Raw genomic sequence first — 23545 nt, forward strand, 5'->3', positions numbered from 1 at the left:
CTCACAGATCGTGCCCACTCGTGGCCCCGTGGGGTCCGTGGGGGGTGCCCCTTCAGTGCAACAGCCCTTCTCGGGGGTTCACTGTCTCTCGGGGTCAGGCCCCTCCACTTCCTGGAGCCGCAGCTCTCTGAGCCTTAGTACATCTGTCTCCGCCGTGGGCCCCCCCAGAGAGTCCCCTTGCTCTGGACCCCCGGGAGGCCTCCACTCCCGAAGGGAATAATGTGACCCTGTTCTCTAGACCGAAGTGACTCTCAGCCAGCGTAACACTGGAGAGTTTATTGAGAGTTGAATCCAGTACAGGAAACTCTCAGGGCCTCAGGCCTGGCCTCCCTCAGTGGGTCCCAGTCCCCCTGCAGCCAGGTGGGCTCTGCCTCCTCCCCCTCTGCAGCCCCAAGCCTCCCTGCTTCCCAGCTGGGCCTCCGATATCCCCGGCCCCAAGCCCCCTCTGTCCATTGTCTTCTCTCCAGGGAAACAGGGTCACCTGGGTCTCCTCTCCTCCCTTCTGTCCTCTGGCCCCTCTGGCTGGAACCAGCTGGTCAGGTCACCTGGGTCCTCTCCCCGCAGCCCATTGTCCCCCACTGGCCAGAACCAGCTGTGACTCCCGAGCTGGGTCTCTGGGTCCCCAGTCGCTGGGTGATCCCTCCTCCTGACCATTGGCCTGGGTCTCAAGTTCCCTCTCCTCTGTAGGGTGACCAGATGAGATGAAGAAAATATGGTGACACATGGGGCGGGGGGGAAGGGACCCCGCGCCAGCGGAGTGAAACCCCCCCAGTGCTGCTGGCAGAGCGAAATATCCGGACATCTGGTCACCCCAGTCCTCTGTACCAACCAACTCCCTCTCCGCTCCCCTCCTTAAACCAGTAACAGCCAGGGACACTGAGCCCCACCCCCTGTGCATGCAACCCCCTGGAAAACAGAGAAAACCCAAGAAACCCCCCACTTCACACAGCCTGCCTGGAGAGCAGAGCCCTTCCCACCCCCAGGTAACAATGCAGCGGCAGGGGAAACTGAGGCACACACAAACCTCAACATTACCCAAAAAATCCCACTTCATCACCCCCCATCCCCAGCCGCCCCTCCTCTCCATCCGCCCCTACCCCAACCACCAGTGCTCCATTTCCAGCCACTGCCTCAGTGTCCCTCCAAACCCCTCTGCTCCCGCCCCATTCTCCCTCCCAAACACCGGATCACCGCGGCCCCGCGGCTCAGCGAGACTCCTCCAGCGCACTGCAGCGACCCGGCCGCTCCCGCAGCAGCCCCGGCCCCCGGTAACCCGCTCCGGGCGCCGGCTAGCCGCAGGGGCCCCGGGCCGGGGCCAGGCAAGTCCCTGCCCGCAAGCGCTCGCGGTGAATTCTGGCCGGGCCAGCGGGTGCGGACTCACCGAGTCCGGGCGGAGAAGCTCGCGGGGCTGGAGCCTGCAGCGGGGCTCGGCAGCTGCACCGACCCAAGCGCAGCGGGAGCCCCAGCCGCTGCAGCCCGTCCAGCCTCGCCCCCTCTCCAGCGCCTCCAGCCCCGCCTCCTGGCTCCCAGCCCCACGGAGCGCGCCCCCCGGCCCCAGCGCGGCGCCTCTCCGGTGCCAGGCGGGGCACGGGGCGGGGAGCGGGGCGGCGCCGGGCTAAGCCGGCTCGGGGAGCAGGACCGGCCCGCTCACCCCAGGACTCGTGCCCGGAGCCCGCTGCTGCTTCTCCTCTGCCCGGAGCGCCCTGCTCCTTCTCCTCTGCCCGGAGCGCCCTGCTCCCTGCCCGGCCCTCGGCTCCGGCTCCCCGGGCACCTCCCCTCCCGCCGCCCCCAGCCATGGCCCTGCCGAGCCCCGGCAAGTTCCAGTTCGCCATCGACCGCGGGGGCACCTTCACCGACATCTTTGCCCGCTGCCCCGGGGGGCGCGTCCGCGTGATGAAGCTGCTGTCCGAGAACCCGGCCAGCTACCGCGATGCGCCCACGGAGGGCATCCGCCGCGTCCTGCAGGAGGTGAGGGCAGGGCCCGGGCTAGGACGTGTCAGTCCCGGCCAGGACCGGGCACTGACCCCAGATTGGCCCCAATAGCCCAGAGCCGCCTGGGCAGCCTCTCGCCCCATCTGGCTCTTGCGCGCCCCGCCGCCAGGATCGCAGCAGCCGGGGAGCCCGCAGCCTGCCTGGGGCTCCGCTCCGGCCGGTCTCCGTGTGACCCGGCCCAGCTGGCAGGGGGTGGCCGTTTCTCCCCGGCCCAGCTGGGTTTCCTGCAGGAAGGAGGCGCGGGGTGCGATACGCTGAGGGGGGGGGGCGCTCTCCTGACAGATCTGTCCCGGTGGGGGCCCAGCACCCCCTGTTCTCCCCAAGGCCTGGGTCTGCCTGAGGGAGGAGGGGAGACCTTGGTTGCACCGGGTCATGGCTCATGAAGGGCCACCCAGCTTAGCCCTGGCTGGGAAGCCAGGCTGGCTCCGGGGCAGGGCCAGGTTTACGATGGCACCAGTGGCTCCATGGGGCCGGGCCCATGCTGAGAAGGGGCCCCGGCCTGCTTTGCTTGCACTGTGCCCCGAGACCCCACTGGCTCCCCCCACCCACCAGCTGGCCGACGGCTCCTCTGCTGCCTGGCCCCATCCCCTGCTGCTCCAGGCAGTCTCTGCTTCCACTAGCTGTGGGGCCCTGCCTGGCTCCCAGGAGCTGAGCCACCTGGGGCTGGTGCAGAAGCCTGGCCAGTCTCAGCCAGTTGGGCAGGGGGCTTGGCTGGGTCCCTCCAGACAAGTGTGTCTTAAGGGAGCCCAGCCAGGGCAAGTCCTGGCCTGGCTGATTGCGCCACTCCCGAGGGGCCAGAGCGATTCCTGGCCCCAGGACCAGCTCAGCCGGGCAGACACAGTTGCCTCCCAGCGGGGTCGGTGACTGCAGCCAGGAGGCAGGGCATGGAGTAGTGGGTCTGTGAGGAGTATGGTGGTGTGTTGGGGCACTAGGGAGTGGGGGATGTTGTCAGATGCTACCCGTGTGGTGCTCTGCTCTGTTCAATGTTGAGATCAATCGGCTGCATGTGTGTGTTCCCTCTGTGTGCTGCCCCATCTCGGTGCAGATCGCTGACACAGCAGACCCTGAGAGAACCCCCAATGACCACAGAATCTAGTAAGGTACGAAGGGTCGGCCAGGTTTATCGTCAAACAAAGCACAATGATAGTTCCCTCTAGATTTTACTCTACAGGACATACTATGAGTATGTGCCCCCTGGCAATGGACTCAGCTCAGTCGGGGGCGGGACTTTCCACTGCCCCCTAGGCTGGACAAAGACACCGCCCCAGGGATGCATTCTTATACACAGGTACAAACAAGTTACACATCACTCCTGACGTATTGAGGTGCAACCCCTCTAAGTAGCAAGGTACAACCCCTCTACGTAGTAAGGTGCCGCCTCTCACCTTGTACATGTTGGTTCGATCAAAACAACTCTATCCATCATATTACCCTTTTGCCCCTGTCATTGGGATGGGTCGGCCTGTTCCTTGTTATCTGTGTGGAATGTGCAAGAATGTGAATGTTCTGATCTCTAGTGTCCAGCACCTTTTAGGTACGTATCTTCTTGCAGCATCAGCCCTTTCCTTGCCAGTTTCTGTGAGCAGGGCCTGCCTCTGGCTCGCAGCTTCACTTTGCTTTATGTTAGCAAAGTCTTGCCCATTACTTTAGTTCAGGTCTTAGGCCTCATACCAGGCCTCTGGTACCAAGGTTTATATCTCAGGGCCTCCTCTTACTACAGAGGGTGCTGGGCAGTTGTGGTGGGGCTGTGGGCAGGGGTGGTGTTGTGCAGGGCGCTGTGCATTTGTGGGTGGATCTGGGGGTGGCGCAAGGCAGAGGGAGTTGGGGGGGCTCAGGCTATAGGGAGTCAGGGGGTGTTGGGCGGAGGGGCTGTGAGCAGTGACATAGGCCCACCCCCGAGGGAAGGGACATGCTGGCATCACAGGGCTGGGTGGGCCACTGTGCATCTGGCAACTGCTGATTTGTACCTAGTGCCCTGCACTGGGCTGGGTGGAGCAGGGCCGCCCCTGCCATGCCATGCCCCATTGCCCCTGGCTAGCCAATTGCTCCGGGGACTGACCTCCCCATGCCAGGCTCCATTGCCTCCATGGGGGCCCACAAATATATTTGGCGCCAGGCTCAGAAAAGGTTACTCCGGCCCTGCTCCAGGGGTGTTTGTAGCTCTTCCGTTGGCTCGCTGGATCACCTTGGACCTAGGGACAGTGACTCTCTTCTCCTGGGCTCATGGGCATGATATGATCTGAGCTCCATGGGGGGTGTTACTGGCTGTGGAAGGCGACTACCTGCAGTGACAGGAGCTTCCCCCAGGAATGTGGCACTCCCTTTCCCCCCGACCACCCTCTGGATGCATCGCGGATAGAGTGGATCCGCATGGGGACCACGGTGGCCACCAACGCCCTGCTGGAGCGCAAGGGGGAGCGGATCGCCCTGCTGATCACCAAGGGCTTCCGGGATCTCCTGCACATCGGCAACCAGGCCCGGCCCAGAATCTTTGACCTGGTGAGTCCCCAGCCCTGCCTCCTTCTCTGTGCCTCTCCTGGGCCAGGCTCCTATGGTTGACAGGGCTTCATATGGCCTTGGGTTTCAAGTGTGGCCAGGGCAAGGAGCTCCTGGGTTCAGGAGCATCTGGAATCTGGGCAGGGTTCTCCTGCCTGCTCTGTCTCTGAGTAAACCAGCCCCCCAGGGCCCCTTTCCCACATGCCAGGGGCAGCTGGGAAGGGTGGGGTGTGCGCTGCACCTGGCGATTGGCTGGCGCAGCCGGAGCGCAAGCTGTGTTGTTCCAGCCGGCGGGGTGCTCTCGTGACTCGGGCCCTGTCCACTGACCCACAGACAATGTCCTTGGGAACCCAGTGCTAGGGGCCTATTGTTTGGAAGGAGTCTGGGCTGGATTCCACAGCTAATCTCTGGCTGCAGTACCCGCCCACCTTTATCTGCACTCGGTTGGCTGTGGGGCCACGTGGCAGCTGTGGCTGCTCCAGCCCTACCCACAGATCCTCCCAACTCTTGCCATGAGGCTCCCCCACCCCTGCTGCTTGCACACGGTCTGGGTTGAGCTTTCAATCCCCTGGGTCTCTCCTGCAGCTCCCTCCCCTCCCCCTGGCCCAGGGGAAGGAACTGCCTCTCCACAAAACCCTTTGATCTCTGAGTGTCACAGAGTTTGGGGGATACCAGGCCCTGCACCCCCAGCTTCCTGCGATTCACCAAGACTCTCAGCCAGGCAGTAACACAGAAGGTTTAGTTAGACAACAGGAACACAGTCCAAGACAGGTCTTGCAGATACAGACAACTGGACCCCCTCAGTTAGGTCCATCTTGGGGGGCCAGGGGAGGCCAGGGGCCTGTCTGTCCTCCCCTCCATTTCCCCAGCCAGCTCCAAACTGAAACTCTCCAGCCCCTCCTTTGGCCTTTGTCTCTTTCCAGGGCCAGGAGGCCACCTGATCTCTTTGTTCTCCAACACCTTCAGCTGGCACCTTTGCAGGTGAAGCCCAGGCTGTCAGTTGCCAGGAGACAGAGTATCAGGGGGTTGCCCTGTTAGTTTGTATCCACAAAAACAACAAGGAGTCCTGTGGCACCTTAAAGACTAACAGATTTAGTCTTTAAGATTTAGGAGACAGGGTGTTAGCCATTCTCTGTGCAGACCCCTGCACACCCCTGCCCTCTAGGGCTCTGCAACGATCGCACACCCTTATCCCACCACCTAGAGACTTAAGAAATGCATAGGGGAAACTGAGGCACTCACACAGTATTCAGAGAAAATATTCAAGTATCAGAGGGGTAGCCGTGTTAGTCTGGATCTGTAAAAGCAGCAAAGAATCCTGTGGCACCTTATAGATTAACAGACATTTTGGAGCATGAGCTTTCGTGGGTGAATACCCACTTTGTTGGATGCATCTGTCTAAGTGGGTATTCATCCATGAAAGCTCATGCTCTAATAGATCTGTTAGTCTATAAGATGCCACAAGACTCTCTGCTGCTTTTAGAGAAAACATTAAGAACATTCCCACTTTGTCACAGTCTGTATCCACAAAAACAACAAGAAGTGCCTTTTTTACCCACGGAATATTATGCCCAAATAAATCTGTTAGTCTTTAAGGTGCCACCAAACTCCTTGTTATTTTAATCTCCTGGGTTTCTTCTGCAGTGACCCCCCCCCGCCAACCCAGGGGAAGGAGCTGCCTCTTCACAAAACCCTTTGATTTCTGAGCTTCTACAGATCGAATCTGGGGTGAGCCCTCCAGGTGTCTCTGGTGGGTGCTGATGGGCGGCTGCCTGGAGGCATCTGGCTGGGGGAAATGACCACGCACCCCAGGGGTGACCCCAGAGAGACCCAGTCCAGGTGGCTTGGTCACTGAGTGCCTGGAGGGGTGGGGGTTGTGCGCTGGCTATCAGCTCTGGGGCCTGTTCTAGATGGAAGGGTCTGGTGGGACTGGACTGACCCACTGTCTCCCTTCGGGTATGTCCACACAGCGGGCCGGCTGACTCAGGGCCCTGGGCTCCACACGCAGTGCAGACGTTTGGGCTTGTGTCATGGAGTCCCCGGGCGCTGCTCTGGAACTGCTCCCCACAAAGCCAGTCAGGACTTTGGGGAGCCTCCTCTCCCTTGGAGCAGACTTGTTCAGGGCAAGAAGCTCACACGTCTTCACCTCCTGGGTCTCTCCTTGGAGCATTCAGCATCCTCTGCCCCTCTGTGTGCTTCCCACAGCGAGTCGCCCCAGCGGGGTCCTAGGGAAGCCACAGGGTCCTGCACCCCCACTTTGCAGTCAGACGTGACTCTCAGCCAGCCAGTAACACAGAAGGTTTATTTAGATGACAGGAGCACAGTCCAAAACAGGTCTTGCCGGTACAGAGAACAGGACCCCTTTAGTTAGGTCCATCTGGGGCCCTAAGGAGGCCGTTGGGAAGCCCAAGTCCCGTCAGGGCTCCCCTCCATTTCCCAGCCAGCTTCAAACTGAAACTCCCTTCCAGCCTCTCACTCAGCCTCCCCCAGCTCCTCCCCCAGCCTTTGTCCAGTGTCCTGGGCAGAGGTGTTACCTGGCCTCCAAACCCCTTCCTGGGTTCTCAGGTTACATGCTCAGGTGTCCTCCCTTCTCTAGTGCAGCCCGTCCCAGCACAACTCCCCTGCAACCTTCCCAGGTCAATACTCCCCACTCAGCATTCACAGACACAGCACAACATTCCCACTGCCTCACACCTTGGGCTGAAGACTAGGATCCGAGACCCCCGCGCCGGGTCAGCCCGGCTCTAGCCCAAGTGGGAACGTCTGCACTGCTACTGTGAGCTCCGTAGCACGGGCCTGAGGCAGCTGCCCTGGGTCCTGAGCCGGTGGCGCGGGTGGTTTGCTGTGTAGACGTACCCTTAGCCTCTCTGGGGCGAGAGGAGTTAAACTCCTGTGTGATGGTGCTGCTGGGACGCTGGCTTGGGAGGGAGAGATCAGAGCCCTGGAGCCCTGAGCAGCTGGTCCTGGTGGGGCCCTGACTGACTGCAGCAAGGAACTGGAGCCAGAGCCGGAGCCAGGGCGAGGGAGTTGCCTCCAGGACCATCTGGAAGGGGGAAGCTTTTGAGGCTGAACCGGGGCCCTCCCATGCCAGGGGGCCAGGCTGAGTCAAAGAGTCCTGGTGGGAGCAGGGCCTAGGACTCAGCCCCTCACCAGGGGTGGGCGGGTGGTGGGCAGGAGTTGTGGGGAGCCGGAGCAGCGGAGAGAGACCTTGGTCACTGGGGTGCGGCAGGACGTGGCAGGGCTTGGGAATGGGGACCCCAATGTACAACCCCTTCAGCCCCTGAGGAAAGTGCTTGGAAGGTGGGGAGTGGCAGCAAGAGACCAGAGTGGTGGAGTGAACTGCAGCAAGGAGGGGGAGGATGAGCCCCCTGCCCCCTAGTGTGGTGGGATGAGAGCCAATCCCTGGGTCTGCCCCAGACCATGCGAGGGGCGCATGACTGGCCCTGCCCTGGGGCTGGTCTCTACACTCCAGCCCCCCAGCCTGGCAGTGACCGAGCCCCTCTCTGTCGGTTCCCCAGGAGGTGGCAGTGCCCGAGGTGCTGTATGAGGAGGTGGTCGAGGTGGACGAGCGGCTGATCCTGCACCGCGCTGGCTGCCAGCTCCCTGGGGCCGACCCTGGCCAGGTGCTCTCAGGTTGGTGTTTGGAGCTGGCCAGAGGGCAGCAGAGGCAGGGGGCAGTAAGGACTGGCTGGACCCCCCCCGCCCCAGTGCATACCCAGGGCAGTGCCATGGAGGGGGTTCAGCCGTGCGCCTTTGGTGTCTCCCCAGTGCCCCAATTCCCCTCCCCACATTGCCCTGCTCTCTGTCTCTCTGCCCTGTGGCCTCCAGGAGGGGATTGGGGCTGCGGTTTGCATGTGTGGGCCCTTCTACCGTGGCTCCGTCCTCTCCCCAGGTGTGACGGGGGATTCGCTGGTGGTGCAGCGCCCCGTGGACCTGGCCGTGCTGCGGAGAGACCTGCAGCGGCTGCTGGCGCTGGGGATCCGGAGCCTGGCCGTGGTGCTCCTGCACTCCTACGCGTGAGTCCCTCCTGGTGGGCACTGTCGCCTACATGGCCCCAAGTGGAGCAGGTGTGCGGTGACATGCTGGGAGGAGGGCACGGGGGCATCCCTAAGGGCACAGGGCAGATGCGGGCAGGGGTGAGATGAGCACTGGGCTCAGCCTAGACCCGAGTGGGTGCTGGTCCCCACCCCACTCGTGGTGCTTGGAGCCACTCGGGGCTGGAGCCTGCACCTCCAAACCCAAGGCTGGGCTGGATATGTGCCTGGGGAACAGGTCAGCCTTGTGCCACCCCCACGCTGGGCACTGCCCGGCTCAGTGTCCCACCGGTGCTGCTGCTCAGCTGCTAGCATGGCCCTGCCCCAGGGGGCTGGGAATCTCTCCCATCTGGCTTGGGGCGGGTGCCCTGCCCCACAGCTCTCCAGCCTCCTGACTCCATTCTCTCTTCCTGGCAGCTGGCCAGCACATGAGCAGCAGGTGGGGGCGCTGGCCCGGGAGCTGGGCTTCCAGCACGTGTCTCTGTCCTCCTCGGTGATGCCCATGGTGCGGGTGGTGCCGCGCGGGTACACGGCCTGCACCGACGCCTACCTGACCCCCTGCATCCACCGCTACCTCGATGGCTTCCGCGCCAGCTTCAACCAGCAGCTCCAGGTGAGCGTGGCAGCACACTGCCTCTAGGGACCTGCTGTGCCCTGACTGCCCCAGCGGCTGGGTGGGCATTGCCCTGAACAGGTCCCTGGGGCTGCCCCACCCACCCAGGCAGACGTGGCTCGTCACCTCCCCACATGGCCACTCCCGGTTCCTCCACATGGACTCATCTGCTCCCTTCTTCTGTGCCTGGTCCATGTCCCTGTGCCAGGGCCCCTCTCCCTGCCTGGGGCACATCCCAGAGCCCTTACCTGGCTCCAGCCTCTGTCCCAGGGCCCGTCCCGGTTCTGCTGGTCTTGTGAAGCCACCCTGGCACTGCCTGTCACCCAGCTGGGGACCCCGGTTCCTGCTCCTTCCCTTGGTCCATGCAGGGCCCCATCCCCTCGTCCCACCTGGCTCCAGGCTCACCTGCTCTCTCTGGCTCCCCCTGCAGGACACCCAGGTGCTCTTCATGCGCTCCGATGGGGGCCTGACCCCCATGGGGCAGTTCAGTGGCTCCCGGGCCATCCTGTCTGGCCCCGCCGGCGGCGTTGTGGGCTACGCGGTCACCACCTACAGCCAGGAGGACGGGCAGCCTGTGATCGGCTTCGACATGGGAGGTGGGTGCCACCTGCATGGGGGGTCTTTCCCTGTGACTGGGGTGGGGAGGGTCTGAGCTCCTTTGCACGCAGCAGGGGACCCTGGCTCTCCCAGATGGGCTCCCCTAGGGCAGGCGAGGCCCGGTGCTGGGCAGGGGCCGGGGAAGCTGGGATGTCGCCCCAGGGCCGCCCAGAGGATTCAGGGGGCCTGGGGCCGTCGAAGACCCGGCACACTGCGGCAGGTCCCGGGGCAGAAGGACCCCCCTCCGTAGGTCTTCGGGGCACTTCGGCGGTGGGTCCTGGGTGGAAGGAGCCCCCCACCACGGGTCTTCGGGGCACTTCAGCAGTGGGTCCCGGGGTGGAAGGACCCCCCACCATGGGTCTTCAGGGCACTTTGGTGACAGGTCCCGGAGTGGAAGGACTGCCCTTGCCGCTGAATTGCTGCCGAAGACCTGGAGCAGAAGTTCTGAGGGCCCAGGCCTGTGAGAGTTTTCTGGGGCCCCCGGAGAGAGTGAAGGGGCCCTGAAAAACTCTCGTGGAGGTCCCTGTGGGGCCCGGGGCCTGGGGCAAATTGTCCTACTTGCCCCCTCCGGGCGGCCCTGTGTTGCCCTGCCCCAGGCAGGCTGCAGGCCCTGGGGATGGAGCCAGCTCTGAGCCAGGCCCTGGCTGGGGCCTGGGGCAAGCGGCTGAGCTGTGACCCCCGCAGGCACCTCGACGGACGTCAGCCGCTACGCCGGCGAGTACGAGCACGTCTTCGAGGCGACCACAGCCGGGATCCGCATCCAGGCCCCCCAGCTGGACATCAACACCGTGGCGGCTGGTGGCGGCTCCAGGCTCTTCTTCCGGTGGGTGCCCTTCCCTGCCCCGCCACTCCTGGGGAGCTTCTCCCAGGGTGGAGTTCAGGGACCCGGGCTGGCTCAGGCGGGGCTCCAAGTTCCACTTCTGCTGCTGTGGGGCCCTGACTCTCCTTACAAAGGGAGTGAGCCTCCCGCACCCCTCAGTGACACCCGGCCAGGCCTAGCAACCCCAGTCCTGCTTGTGGGCCAGAAGAGGGCCCCTGAGTGTGGGGCTGGGACCCGAATGGCAAGGGCACCGTGGGGCTGGCTCTGGGGGCTGCCTCAGTTGCTGCTCAAGAGACTGGATGGGCCGTTCTTGTTCCAAGTGCTCTGATGTTCCTGGCCGAGGGGCTGTGTTTTGAGTTTCAGCATCCAGCCCCTGGACATCGGCCATTCCTGGCTCGTAGCAGAGCCGTCCTGGTTCCAGCCCCGTCCCAGCTCCTTTTCTCCTCCCCAAACTAGGGGTGTAATGTGGCACCCCACCAGCTAAGCAGCGTCAGGGCAGCTCCGAGATCTACACACGCTTGGCTACTACTGGGGGCCGTGCTGCATCCCATTTCCCCTCACTAGGGGGCGCTGTCCTCTGCATCAGCGCTGACCCCGATGCCCCAGCCTGGCGCTAGGGGCGCTGTGCTGCTGGGGGTGGGGGGGCTCAGTAGGGGGCGCTCTCCCCCGGGTCTGACCCCGATGCCCCAGCCTGGCGCTAGGGGCGCTGTGCTCCCTGGTGGGGACTCAGTAGGGGGCGCTCTCCCCCGGGTCTGACCCCGATGCCCCAGCCTGGCGCTAGGGGCGCTGTGCTGCTGGGGGTGGGGGGGCTCAGTAGGGGGCGCTCTCCCCCGGGTCTGACCCCGATGCCCCAGCCTGGCGCTAGGGGCGCTGTGCTCCCTGGTGGGGACTCAGTAGGGGGCGCTCTCCCCCGGGTCTGACCCCGATGCCCCAGCCTGGTGCTAGGGGCGCTGTGCTCCCTGGTGGGGACTCAGTAGGGGTTGCTCGCCCCCGGGTCTGTCCCCGATGCCCCAGCCTGGCACTAGGGGCACCTAACAGGGCTTCTGGTACTTCCCGGGGCTGGCGCGTGACCCGCACTGCCCCTGCCTGGGTCTGATGTAGGTCACCCTTTTCCTACCTCCCTCTTGCCCATGTGCCCTCAGCTGGGCACAGGCTTCTCCTTCACTTCCTGCCCCAAATGCAGGGTGATGCTGCTGCGTGGGGCTGCCCTGCCCACCCCGGGGCTGCGCTGCAGTAATGCGTCTCCCTTCTCTCCCCACCAGGTCTGGGCTATTTGTGGTTGGTCCCGAGTCTGCGGGGGCCCATCCTGGCCCCACCTGCTACAGGAAGGGTGAGGCTGGGGCTCTGCTGTGCCGGGACGTGTTCGGGTGGGCTGGTGAGCAGCAGCGAATGACCCCTTGTCCTTGCAGGGGGGCCCCTGACAGTGACCGATGCCAATCTGTGCCTGGGCCGCCTGCTGCCCCATTACTTTCCCCACATCTTCGGGCCGGGTGAGGACCAGCCGCTGTCACGGGACGCCACCCTGCAGAGCTTCCAGGAGCTCACTGCCCGCGTGAACGCCTTCCTGGCCAGCCAGGTGCCAGGCCCCCGCTCTCCTCTCACCGTGGAGGAGGTGGCCATGGGCTTCATCCAGGTGGCCAACGAGGCCATGTGCCGGCCCATCCGCTCCCTGACCCAGGTAGGGGCGGGACAGGGCTGCAGCCTATCAGCCCCACGATGGTGACACCTGTCCCCACCTCTCCCCAGAGCTGACAGGGCATCTTTCCTCCCCCCACCCTCTGGGCAAATGCCCAGGAGTCCCCCACCCCTGCTCCCCTGCCTGTATTGGGAGCAGAGCCAGGCTCCGTGCGTGGGCTCTGCTGCAGGGCACCCAGCACTCCCCGGCGCAGAGCTGAACCTCCTTAGGCTGGTGCCTCTGGCCAAGTGCAGCCCCACCCTGCCTGCAGGAGAGGGAAGGGTTCCCCTGGACTTGTTCCCGGGGGTGGGGAAGGTTCCTGGGGCTCACACTGAGTTCCCTGGTGTTGGGGGTGATGGTTTCTGGGGCTCGCTGGGTGTGGGGGCTCAGTTCCCGGGCTAGGGGGTTGGTTCCCTGGGTCTCGCTGGGGGGGGCCTCTGTTCCCTGGTGTTGGGGGTGATGGTTTCTGGGGCTCGCTGGGTGTGGGGGCTCAGTTCCCGGGCTAGGGGGTTGGTTCCCTGGGTCTTGCTGGGGGCGGGGGGGCTCTGTTCCCTGGGGGAGGGGTTGGATCCCTGAGTCGGGGGGCGTCTCACTGAGAGGGGAGGGGCGGCTTGGTTTGCTGTCCCTCTGGGTGACACTTGCTGTGGTTCTGGCAGGCGAGAGGCCATGACACCTCGTGCCATGTACTGGCCTGCTTTGGGGGTGCAGGGGGGCAGCACGCCTGCGCCATTGCCCGTGCGCTAGGCATGAAGAGGGTCTTCATTCACAGGTACGTACCGGGGAGCTGGGGGAGGCCGTCGTGTCTGCCAGGGCCCAGAGAGCCCGTGGGGGGTCGGGGGGGCTGACACTTCCCAGGTCTCTCTCCCGGCCCTGGGGGTCTGCATAGGAAGGGCAGGTACAGAGAGCCCCGCAGGGCTCGGCAGGGCGGGAGTGGGGATGCTAGCCCTGTGACTCTCTGGGGCGCCCTGTGGCTGTGCTGGGGGCTCTGCTGGATGCTACAGAGTGGGCTGGCTCGTTTTGGTAGGGTCACAGTTTGCTGATTTTGGTGTCCCTGCTGCTGGATGTGTCAGAGGCTGGGGGGAGCAGGACCGGGCACTGGGACACGGGGCCCAGAAGGGGGCCAGTAGGAGCAGGGGGCCCCAGAAGGAACCAGGGAGAGTGGACACAGGAACAGAGGGGGCTGGTGGAACCAGGGCACTGGGAGTAGGGGGCTGGGGGGAGCAGGGCTGGGCACTGAGAGTGGGGGGCTGGGGACAGCAGGGCCGGGCACTGGGAGTAGGGGGCTGGGGGGAGCAGGGCTGGGCACTGAGAGTGGGGGGCTGGGGACAGCAGGGCCGGGCACTGGGAGTAGGGGGCCAGGGGGAGCAGGGCTGGGCACTGGGAGTGGGGGGCCAGGGGAGCAGGGCCGGGCTCTGGGAGTGGGGGGCCGGGGGGAGCAGGGCTGGGCACCGAGAGTGGGGGGCTGGGGACAGCAGGGCTGGGCACTGGGAGTAGGGGGCCGGGGGGAGCAGGGCTGGGCACTGGGAGTGGGGGGCCAGGGGAGCAGGGCCGGGCTCTGGGAGTGGGGGGCCGGGGGGAGCAGGGCCGGGCACTGGGAGTGGGGGGCCGGGGGAGCAGGGCTGGGCACTGAGAGGGGGGGGCCAGGGGAGCAGGGCTGGGCACTGGGAGTGGGGGGCTGGGGACAGCAGGGCCGGGCACTTGGAGTGGGGAGCTGGGGGAGCAGGGCTGGGCACTAGGAGTGGGGGGCCAGAAAAGCAGGGCTAGGCACTGAAGTGGGGGGCCGGGGACAGCAGGGCCGGGCACTAGGAGTAGGGGGCTGCAGGAAGCAGGGCTGGGCACTGGGAGCAGGGCCGGGCACTGGGACTAGGGGGTCGGGGGGAGCGGGGTGGGCAATGGGAGCAGGGCCGGGCACTGGAATTGGGGGGTGCGGGGGAGCAGTGTTGGGGAGAGCAGGGCTGGGCTCTGGGAGTTGGGGGCCGGGGGAGCAGGGCTGGGCACTAGGAGTGGGGGGCTGCGTGAAGCAGGGCTGGCACTGGGAGAGGGGGGCCAGGGGAGCAGGGCTGGGCACTGCGAGTGGGGGGCCGGGGACAGCAGGGCCGGGCACTAGGACTGGGGGGCTGCAGGAAGCAGGGCCAGGCACTGGGACTAGGGGGTCAGGGGGAGCGGGGTGGGCAATGGGAGCAGGGCCGGGCACTGGGACTAGTGGAGTGCGGGGGAGCAGCGCTGGGGAGAGCAGGGCTGGGCTCTGGGAGTGGGGGTTGGGAGGATCAGGGCCGGGCTCTGGGATTGGGGGGCCAGGGGAGCAGGGCTGGGCACTGAGAGTGGCGGGCTGGGGACAGCAGGGCCTGGCTCTGGGAGTGGGAGGCCAAGGGAGCAGGGCTGGGCACTAGGAGTGGGGGGCCAGGGGAGCAGGGCTGGGCACTGAGAGTGGGGGGCCGGGGACAGCAGGGCCGGGCACTAGGAGTGGGGGGCTGCAGGAAGCAGGGCTGGGCACTGGGAGCAGGGCCAGGCACTGGGACTAGGGGGTCGGGGGGAGCGGGGTGGGCAATGGGAGCAGGGCCGGGCACTGGAATTAGGGGGTGTGGGGGAGCAGCGCTGGGGAGAGCAGGGCTGGGCTCTGGGAGTGGGGAGTTGGGTACAGCAGGACCAGGCACTGAGAGTGGGGGGCTGGGGGGAGCAGGACCGGGCTCTGGGAATGGGGGGCCAAGGGGGAGCAGGGCGGGGGGAGCAGGACCGGGTTCTGGGAGTGGGGGGCAGGGGGAGCAGGGCCAGGCTCTGGGATTAGGGGGCCGGGGGAGCAGGGCCGGGCTCTTGGATTGGGGGGCTGGGGGGAGCAGGGCAGGGGGAGCAGGGCTGGGCTCTGGGATTGGGGGGCCGGGGGAGCAGGGCTGGGCTCTGGGAGTGGGGGGCCGGGGGGAGCAGGGCAGGGAAAGCAGGGCCGGGCTCTGGGATTGGGGGGCCAGGGGGGAGCAGGGCGGGGGGAGCAGGACCGGGCTCTGGGAGCAGGGCCGGGGGTAGCAGGGTGGAGGGAGCAGGGCCGGGCTCTGGGATTGGGGGGCCAGGGGAGCAGGGCCGGGCTCTGGGAGTGGGGGGCCAAGGGGGAGCAGGGCGGGGGGAGCAGGACCGGGTTCTGGGAGTGGGGGGCCAGGGGGAGCAGGGCAGGGAAAGCAGGGCCGGGCTCTGGGATTGGGGGGCCAGGGGAGCAGGGCCGGGCTCTGGGAGTGGGGGGCCAGGGGGGAGCAGGGTGGGGGGAGCAGGACCGGGCTCTGGGAGTGGGGGGCCAGGGGGAGCAGGGTAGGGAAAGCAGGGCCGGGCTCTGGGATTGGGGGGCCAGGGGAGCAGGGCCGGGCTCTGGGAGTGGGAGGCCGGGGGGGAGCAGGGCAGGGGGAGCAGGGCCGGGTTCTGGGAGTGGGGGGCCAGGGGGGAGCAGGGCAGGGGGAGCAGGACCAGGCTCTGGGAGCAGGGCCGGGGGTAGCAGGGCCGAGGGAGCAGGGCCGGGCTCTGGGATTGGGGGGCCAGGGGAGCAGGGCTGGGCTCTGGGAATGGGGGGCCAAGGGGGAGCAGGGCGGGGGGAGCAGGACCGGGTTCTGGGAGTGGGGGGCCGGGGGGAGCAGGGCAGGGAAAGCAGGGCCGGGCTCTGGGATTGGGGGGCCAGGGGAGCAGAGCCGGGCTCTGGGAGTGGGGGGCCAGGGGGGAGCAGGGTGGGGGGAGCAGGACCGGGCTCTGGGAGCAGGGCCGGGGGTAGCAGGGCGGGGGGAGCAGGGCAGGGAAAGCAGGGCCGGGCTCTGGGATTGGGGGGCCGGGAGAGCAGGGCTGGGCTCTGGGACTAGGGGCCGGGGGGAGCAGGGCCGGGGGGAGCAGGGCCGGGGGAGCAGGACCGGGTTCTGGGAGCAGGGCCGGGGGAGCAGGACCGGGTTCTGGGAGCAGGGCCGGGGGAGCAGGACCGGGTTCTGGGAGTAGGGGTCGGGGGAGCAGGGCCGGGGGGAGCAGGACCGGGTTCTGGGAGCAGGGCCGGGGGAGCAGGACCGGGTTCTGGGAGCAGGGCCGGGGGAGCAGGACCGGGTTCTGGGAGTAGGGGCCGGGGGGAGCAGGGCCGGGGGGAGCAGGGCCGGGGGAGCAGGACCAGGTTCTGGGAGTAGGGGCCGGGGGGAGCAGGACGGGGGAGCAGGACCGGGCTCTGGGAGTAGGGGCCGGGGGAGCAGGGCCGGGGGAGCAGGACCGGGTTCTGGGAGTAGGGGCCGGGGGGGAGCAGGGCCGGGGGGAGCAGGACGGGGGAGCAGGGCCGAGCTCTGGGAGTAGGGGGCCGGGGGGAGCAGGGCCGGGGGGAGCAGGGCGGGGGGAGCAGGGCCGGGCTCTGGGAGTGGGGGGCCAGGGGGGAGCAGGGCCGGGGGGAGCAGGGCCGGGGGGAGCAGGACGGGGGAGCACGGCCGAGCTCTGGGAGTAGGGGCCGGGGGGAGCAGGGCCGGGGGGAGCAGGATGGGGGAGCAGGGCAGGGAAAGCAGGGCCGGGCTCTGGGAGTGAGGGGCAGGGGGGAGCAGGACCGGGCTCTGGGAATGGGGGGCCGGGGGGAGCAGGGCCGGGGGGAGCAGGATGGAGGAGCAGGGCCGGGGGAGCAGGGCCGGGCTCTGGGATTGGGGGGCCGGGGGGAGCAGGGCCGGGGGAGCAGGGCCGGGCTCTGGGATTGGGGGCCCGGGAGAGCAGGGCCGGGGGGAGCAGGATGGGGGAGCAGGGCAGGGAAAGCAGGGCCGGGCTCTGGGAGTGGGGGGCAGGGGGGAGCAGGACCGGGCTCTGGGAATGAGGGCCCGGGGGGAGCAGGGCCGGGGGGAGCAGGATGGGGGAGCAGGGCCGGGGGGAGCAGGGCCGGGGGGAGCAGGACGGGGGAGCAGGGACGGGGGAGCAGGGCCGGGGGGAGCAGGCCGGGGGGAGCAGGCCGGGGGGAGCAGGGCCGGGCTCTGGGATTGGGGGGCCGGGGGGAGCAGGGCCGGGGGAGCAGGGCTGGGGGGAGCAGGACAGGGGGAGCAGGGCCGGGCTCTGGGAGTGGGGGCCGGGGGAGCAGGGCCGGGGGGAGCAGGGCCGGGGGGAGCAGGACCGGGCTCTGGGATTGGGGGGCCGGGGGGAGCAGGGCCGGGGGGAGCAGGGCCGGGGGGAGCAGGGCCGGGCTCTGGGAGTAGGGGGCCGGGGGGGAGCAGGCCGGGGGGAGCAGGGCCGGGGGAGCAGGCCGGGGCCCCCGCTGCCCCCTTGCCCCGAGGCAGAGCCGGTGCCCGGGTGGGTGGGCGCCGCCCTGAGGCCGGGGTCTCCTTGCAGGCACAGCGGGATCCTGTCAGCCTACGGGCTGGCCCTGGCGGACGTGGTGCACGAGGCCCAGGAGCCCTGCTCCCTGCGCTACGGGCCCGAGGCCTATGGCCAGCTGGACGAGCGCATCGCGGCGCTGGAGACCGAGTGTGTGCGGGCACTGCAGGCCCAGGGCTTCCCCAGGTACCCGCCCCACAGGCCCAGGGCTGCCCTGGGGGGGCAGGGGGCTGCATGCAGGCTGGACTCCCCGAGGGCCCGTCACCCTCAGCCCAGGGATTTGCGTCAGCACCTCCCACTGCTTCCTCTGGGCGGCTGGGATGGACTCTCGGGGGGGAGGGGGAGGGGCAGGCGGGCTCTCTGGTGGGGGGTGGGGGGGGCGATGGGCTCTTGGGGGGGCGGACAGGCTCTCAGGGGGCAGGGGGCAGGTGGGTTCTCGGGGGAGGGCGATGGGCTCTGGGGGGGCGGACAGGCTCGCAGGGGGCAGGTGGGCTCTTGGGGGAGGGCGATGGGCTCGGGGGGGGCAGACAGGCTCTCAGAGGTCGGGAGGCAGGTGGGTTCTCGGGGGAGGGCGATGGGCTCTGGGGGAGCAGACAGGCTCTCGGGGCGGGGGACAGGTGGGCTCTCGGGGGAGGGCGATGGGCTCGGGGGGGGCAGACAGGCTCTCAGGGGGCAGGGGGCAGGTGGGCTCTCGGGGGAGGGCGATGGGCTCTGGGGGAGCAGACAGGCTCTCAGGGGGCAGGTGGGTTCTCGGGGGAGGGCGATGGGCTCTGGGGGGGCGGACAGGCTCTCAGGGGGCGGGGGGCAGGTGGGTTCTCGGGGGAGGGCGATGGGCTCTGGGGGGCCGGACAGGCTCTCAGGGGGCGGGGGGCAGGTGGGCTCTCGGGGGAGGGCGATGGGCTCTGGGGGGGCGGACAGGCTCTCAGGGGGCAGGGGGCAGGTGGGCTCTCGGGGGAGGGCGATGGGCTCTGGGGGGCCAGACAGGCTCGCGGGGGCAGGGGACAGGTGGGCTGTCGGGGGAGGGCGATGGGCTCTGGGGGAGCAGACAGGCTCTCAGGGGGCGGGGGGCAGGTGGGCTCTCGGGGGAGGGCGATGGGCTCTGGGGGGGCAGACAGGCTCGCGGGGGGCAGGGGACAGGTGGGCTGTCGGGGGAGGGCGATGGGCTCTGGGGGGGCGGACAGGCTCTCGGGGCAGGGGACAGGTGGGCTCTCGGGGGAGGGCGATGGGCTCGGGGGGGGCAGACAGGCTCTCAGGGGGCAGGGGACAGGTGGGCTGTCGGGGGAGGGCGATGGGCTCGGGGGGGGCAGACAGGCTGTCAGGGGGCGGGGGGCAGGTGGGCTCTCGGGGGAGGGCGATGGGCTCGGGGGGAGCAGACAGGCTCTCAGGGGGCAGGGGACAGGTGGGCTGTCGGGGGAGGGCGATGGGCTCTGGGGGGGCGGACAGGCTCTTGGGGCGGGGGGCAGGTGGGCTCTCGGGGGAGGGCGATGGGCTCTGGGGGGGCAGACAGGCTCTCAGGGGGCAGGGGGCAGGTGGGCTCTTGGGGGAGGGCGATGGGCTCTGGGGGGGCGGACAGGCTCTCAGGGGGCAGGGGGCAGGTGGGCTGTCGGGGGAGGGCGATGGGCTCTGGGGGGGCGGACAGGCTCTCAGGGGGCAGGGGACAGGTGGGCTCTCGTGAGGGACGATGGGCTCTCTGGGAGCAGGGGGGCTCTCAGGGGGACGGAGAGGCTCTTGGGGGAGTTCTGGAGGGTGAGTGATGATGGACGTCCTGGGGGGCAATGGGAAATGCTGTGCTGGGGGACCAGCTAACCCCACCCTCCATGCCCAGGTCTCAGATCTGCACGGAGCCCTTCCTGCACCTGCGCTACGAGCGCACGGACTGCAACCTCATGTGCTCGGCCAAGGGGCACCCAGCCACGTCCGATTCCTGCCGGGCTGGGGACTTCCGCGCCGCCTTCTCCAGCAGGTTGGTGTCACTTGCCCCATGCAGGGGTCTGGGCCTCTCCTTCCCCCCACAGTACTGGGGCTGGGGCTGCCTCCCAGAACGACTGACTTGCACTGGGGCACAATCCTGAGGGCCCAGGGGTTAGTGGGCAGCACCTGCCCAGGACTCACTGGAGACTTGCCTTGTGGCTGCCAGGCCACTGCCCCTGCCCCACCTGTGGCCCAGAGGACCCCACCTTGCCCCCAGCGCCCTCGGCTGCCCTGCAAGGAGTGCAGTGGGGTTTGTTCCCAGCCACGTGCCGGGCTGCTGGGCATCTCTGCAGCCCTGGTGCAGCATGTTCCTGGGCTAACAGCGGCCTGGCCCTGCAGGTACCTGAAGGAGTTTGGCTTCACCATCCCTGGGCGCCCTGTGATGGTGGACGACGTGCGTGTGCGAGGCATTGGCAGCACCGGGATTGGCCAGGACGAGCCAGTCGCGGCCAGCGGGAGACCTGCCCGCGTGGAGACGGTGAGACCCAGGCAGCAGCACTCTCCCACCCCCCGTGTGCACCCCTCTCCCCCCCGGGGCTGTGGAGAGGGCTTGCTCCCTCCCTTCCTAGGGGCAGGCGGGCTCTGGGACGGGGCAGAACCTATCCCAGGGCAATCCCACAATGCCCCTGCCAGTCAGCGATCTGCCGGTCCTCTCCCATGCCCTGCCTCAGAGCAGCTCCTGGGGGCTCAGATCCTCCCAGACAGCCCTGCCCCGGGGGCAGGGCATGCGGTGTGGCACAGTGGGCACCTCTGCTGGGCAGCACAGGCCCGCGGGGCGCTGAGTGCAGGAGGGCAGGCTGGCTGTGCTGAGCCCTGTCCTGTGGGTCCGGAAGGCTCTTCTGGGGCAGGGCAAGATCAGTGCCTGGGTCTTGACACGAGAAGTCAATCTTCCGCTTTACTCTGCGCTGGTTAGGCCTCAACTGGAGTATTGTGTCCAGTTCTGGGCACCGCATTTCAAGAAAGATGTGGAGAAATTGGGAGGGTCCAGAGAAGAGCAACAAGAATGATTAAAGGTCTTGAGAACATGACCTATGAAGGAAGGCTGAAAGAATTGGGTTTGTTTAGTTTGGAAAAGAGAAGACTGAGAGGGGACATGATAGCAGTTTTCAGGTATCTAAAAGGGTGTCATCAGGAGGAGGGAGCAAACTTGTTCACCTTAGCCTCCAATGATAGAACAAGAAGCAATGGGCTTAAACTGCAGCAAGGGAGATTTAGGTTGGACATTAGGAAAAAGTTCCTAACTGTCAGGGTAGTTAAACACTGGAATAGATTGCCTAGGGAAGTTGTGGAATCTCCATCTCTGGAGATATTTAAGAGTAAGTTAGATAAATGTCTATTAGGGATGGTCTAGACAGTATTTGGTCCTGCCATGAGGGCAGGGGACTGGACTCGATGACCTCTCGAGGTCGCTTCCAGTCCTAGAGTCTATGAGTCTTGCCTGGCCTGGCCCCTCAGTCTGAACTGCTGGGACACTGGCTCCATCTGTGCCAGGGTGCAGGGGAGAGGGTTCCCTGTTAGTGATGCACAACGGGGCGGGGTTGGGGAAACCTGGGCCCAGGCACTCTCAGGGCATCCCCTCTTCTCCCTGGGCAGGTGACTCGCTGCTATTTTGCTGATGGCTACCTGGACACCTGCGTGTACCTGCTGGAGAATCTGTCCTGGGACCACTCCATCCCTGGCCCCAGCATCATCATCGATAAGAACAGGTGGGAGGGGGGTAGATGAAGCCTGGATGCTTGGGATTCTATGCTTGTCGCTGGGGAGAGAACCTGGGCCAATGGTTAAAGCAGGACTCTGGGCATCAGGACGCCTGGGTTATCTGCCCGGCATCGAGAGGGAGAGCTGGGCGGGGCTGAGATCGGAGGTCAGCGCTCCTGGGTGCTGTTTCCAGCCCAGGCTCCAACTTGCTCTGTGACTGGGGAAGTCTCTGTCATTCCTGCGCGAGAGGCTGTGCAGGTGCTTCAGGGAGTTCTGGAGGGTGAGTGATGATGGACGTCCCCGGGGGGGTGCTGCCTTGGGGAACCCTCTCACGGGCATGTGCACTAACACAGCCTTGTCCCTCAGCACCATCCTCATCGAGCCGGGCTGCACGGCCTCCATCACCCGCCACGGGGACATCAGCATTGCCATAGGCTCCGAGAAGCAGGGCCCCATCAGCACCCAGCTCAACACCATCCAGCTCTCCATCTTCTCCCACCGCTTCATGGGCATTGCAGGTGAGGCTGCGGCACCAGGCCAGCCCCCAGGCCCACTCTACGTGTGTGTCGTCCAGGAGCTTATCTCCTTCTTTTTTGAACCCTCTTATAGTCTTGGCTTCACAACATCCTCTGGCAAAGAGTTCCACAGCTTGACTGTGGGTTGTGCAAAGGAATACTGCCTTTGGTTTGTTTTAAACCTGCTGCCTATTAATGGCTGGTTTGGAAACAACAAATCCTGCATCTCCGCAGGGGGTTAGACTAGGTGGCTGCTGCGGTCCCTTCTAACCCTGCGCTTCTGTGATTCTAGTTTCATTGGGTGACCCCTGGTTCTTGTGTTAGGTGGAGGAGTAAATGACACTTCCCTGTTCACGTTCTCCACATCATTCAGGATTTTTAGATCTCTATTATATCCTCCCTTAGTTGTCTGTTTCTAAGATCAGAAGTCCCTGTCTTGTTAATCTCTCTTCCTGTGTACGTTTTCCAATTCCAATATATCTTTTTTGAGATGGGGCGACCACATCTGCACACAGTATTCAAGCTGTGGGCGACCATGGATTTATATAGAGACAACATGATATTTTCTGTCTTCTTATCTCTCCCTTTCTTAACGATTCTCAGCATTCTGTTCACTTTTTTGGCTGCCGCTGCACAGTGAGTGGATGTTTTCAGAGAACTCTCCACAGTTACTCCAAGATCGTTCCTGAATGGTAACAGCTAATTTAGACCTCATAAATGTGTCTGTGGAGTTGGGATGATGTTTTCCAATGTGCATCACTTTGCATTTATCACCACTGAATTTCACCTGCCATTCTGCTGCCCATGTTAGGACTTCCTCTCATCCCCCCTTGGTTCTTGTCACCCAGACAGAAAGCAGAAGGCCCGAGTGCAAAGTGCAGGCAATGCCATGTTTATTGGTGTTACCAAACAAGCAGAATCCACAGCTCTATAGGCCAGCAGAGCTTTTCCCTATCCCCTCCTCTTCAGTAACAGGTCATCCTGCATCCTCAAGCATTTGGCCATAAAACTGTTCTGCTCTGAAACACCAGTAACCCAGTCTGTCCTCAGACCCTGAAGCACAGACTGCTCACTCACAGAATCAGCATGGAGACATTCCTGTTCCAACACCATTGTCTTCCCAACAAGCTGGCCACGCACAGTCACTTGCTTATGGGGCTGCTCTACTTTCTTAACAGCTTCTACTGCATCTGAGACCCTTTTAAAGCTACCCCCACTGGATCTTTCAAAAGGAAAGTCAGTGGATCCATTCACAGCAGAAAATTTCTGGCTAGTAGGAACTGAAACTTCCTTGATCAAATCACTTTCACAACCTTCAGCTGCAGTAAACTGCTTGCAAAGACTACCCTGACGATTCCTTTCCCTAGGAACCTTTCTAAGCACCAATTCATCCCTCACAGAAATTATGCCCTTACCCTCTGTCACGGAGTTTGGGAGAGGCAAGGCCCTGCACCTCCGGCTTCCTGCTATTCACCGTGACTCTCAGCCAGGCAGTAACACAGAAGGTTTATTTAGATGACAGAAACACAGTCCAAGACAGCTCTCGCAGGTACAGACAACAGGACCCCCTCAGTCAGGTCCATCTTGGGGAGCCCCTGGGAGGTCAGAGCCCTGTCTGGGCTCCCCTCCATTTTCCCAACCATCTCCAAACTGAAACTCTCCAGCCCCTCCTCTGGCCTTTGTCTCTTTCCCGGGGCCAGGAGGTCACCTGATCCCTTTGTTCTCCAACACCTTTGTCACAGAGTTCCTGGGCAATGCTCTGGAACTGCTCCCTACAAAGCCAGTCCGGACTCTGGGGGAGCCTCCTCTCTGTGAGCAGACTGTCTTCAGAGCAAGAACCTCACA

General features: G+C 65.5%; 1 protein-coding gene across 1 annotated transcript in view; it reads left to right on the forward strand.

Moving 5' to 3' along the window:
• Positions 1–1743: 1743 nt before the first annotated feature.
• The window catches only part of LOC115647229 (5-oxoprolinase-like), a 57695-nt gene continuing 35893 nt past the window's right edge, over positions 1744–23545 (forward strand). Inside the window, exons 1-15 of the mRNA XM_030554072.1 lie at positions 1744–1968; positions 4300–4491; positions 8007–8121; positions 8381–8504; positions 8940–9135; positions 9566–9731; positions 10417–10555; positions 11815–11882; positions 11962–12230; positions 12884–12996; positions 17532–17702; positions 19342–19479; positions 19827–19965; positions 21081–21193; positions 21552–21703. Coding sequence (XP_030409932.1) covers positions 1795–1968; positions 4300–4491; positions 8007–8121; positions 8381–8504; positions 8940–9135; positions 9566–9731; positions 10417–10555; positions 11815–11882; positions 11962–12230; positions 12884–12996; positions 17532–17702; positions 19342–19479; positions 19827–19965; positions 21081–21193; positions 21552–21703 — 2269 coding nt within the window. The 5' untranslated portion in view covers positions 1744–1794. The remainder of the gene's footprint in view (positions 1969–4299; positions 4492–8006; positions 8122–8380; positions 8505–8939; positions 9136–9565; positions 9732–10416; positions 10556–11814; positions 11883–11961; positions 12231–12883; positions 12997–17531; positions 17703–19341; positions 19480–19826; positions 19966–21080; positions 21194–21551; positions 21704–23545) is intronic.

The sequence above is a fragment of the Gopherus evgoodei genome, chromosome 2 (assembly GCF_007399415.2).
Source record: "Gopherus evgoodei ecotype Sinaloan lineage chromosome 2, rGopEvg1_v1.p, whole genome shotgun sequence".
In the NCBI taxonomy this organism is placed as follows: Eukaryota; Metazoa; Chordata; order Testudines; family Testudinidae; genus Gopherus; species Gopherus evgoodei.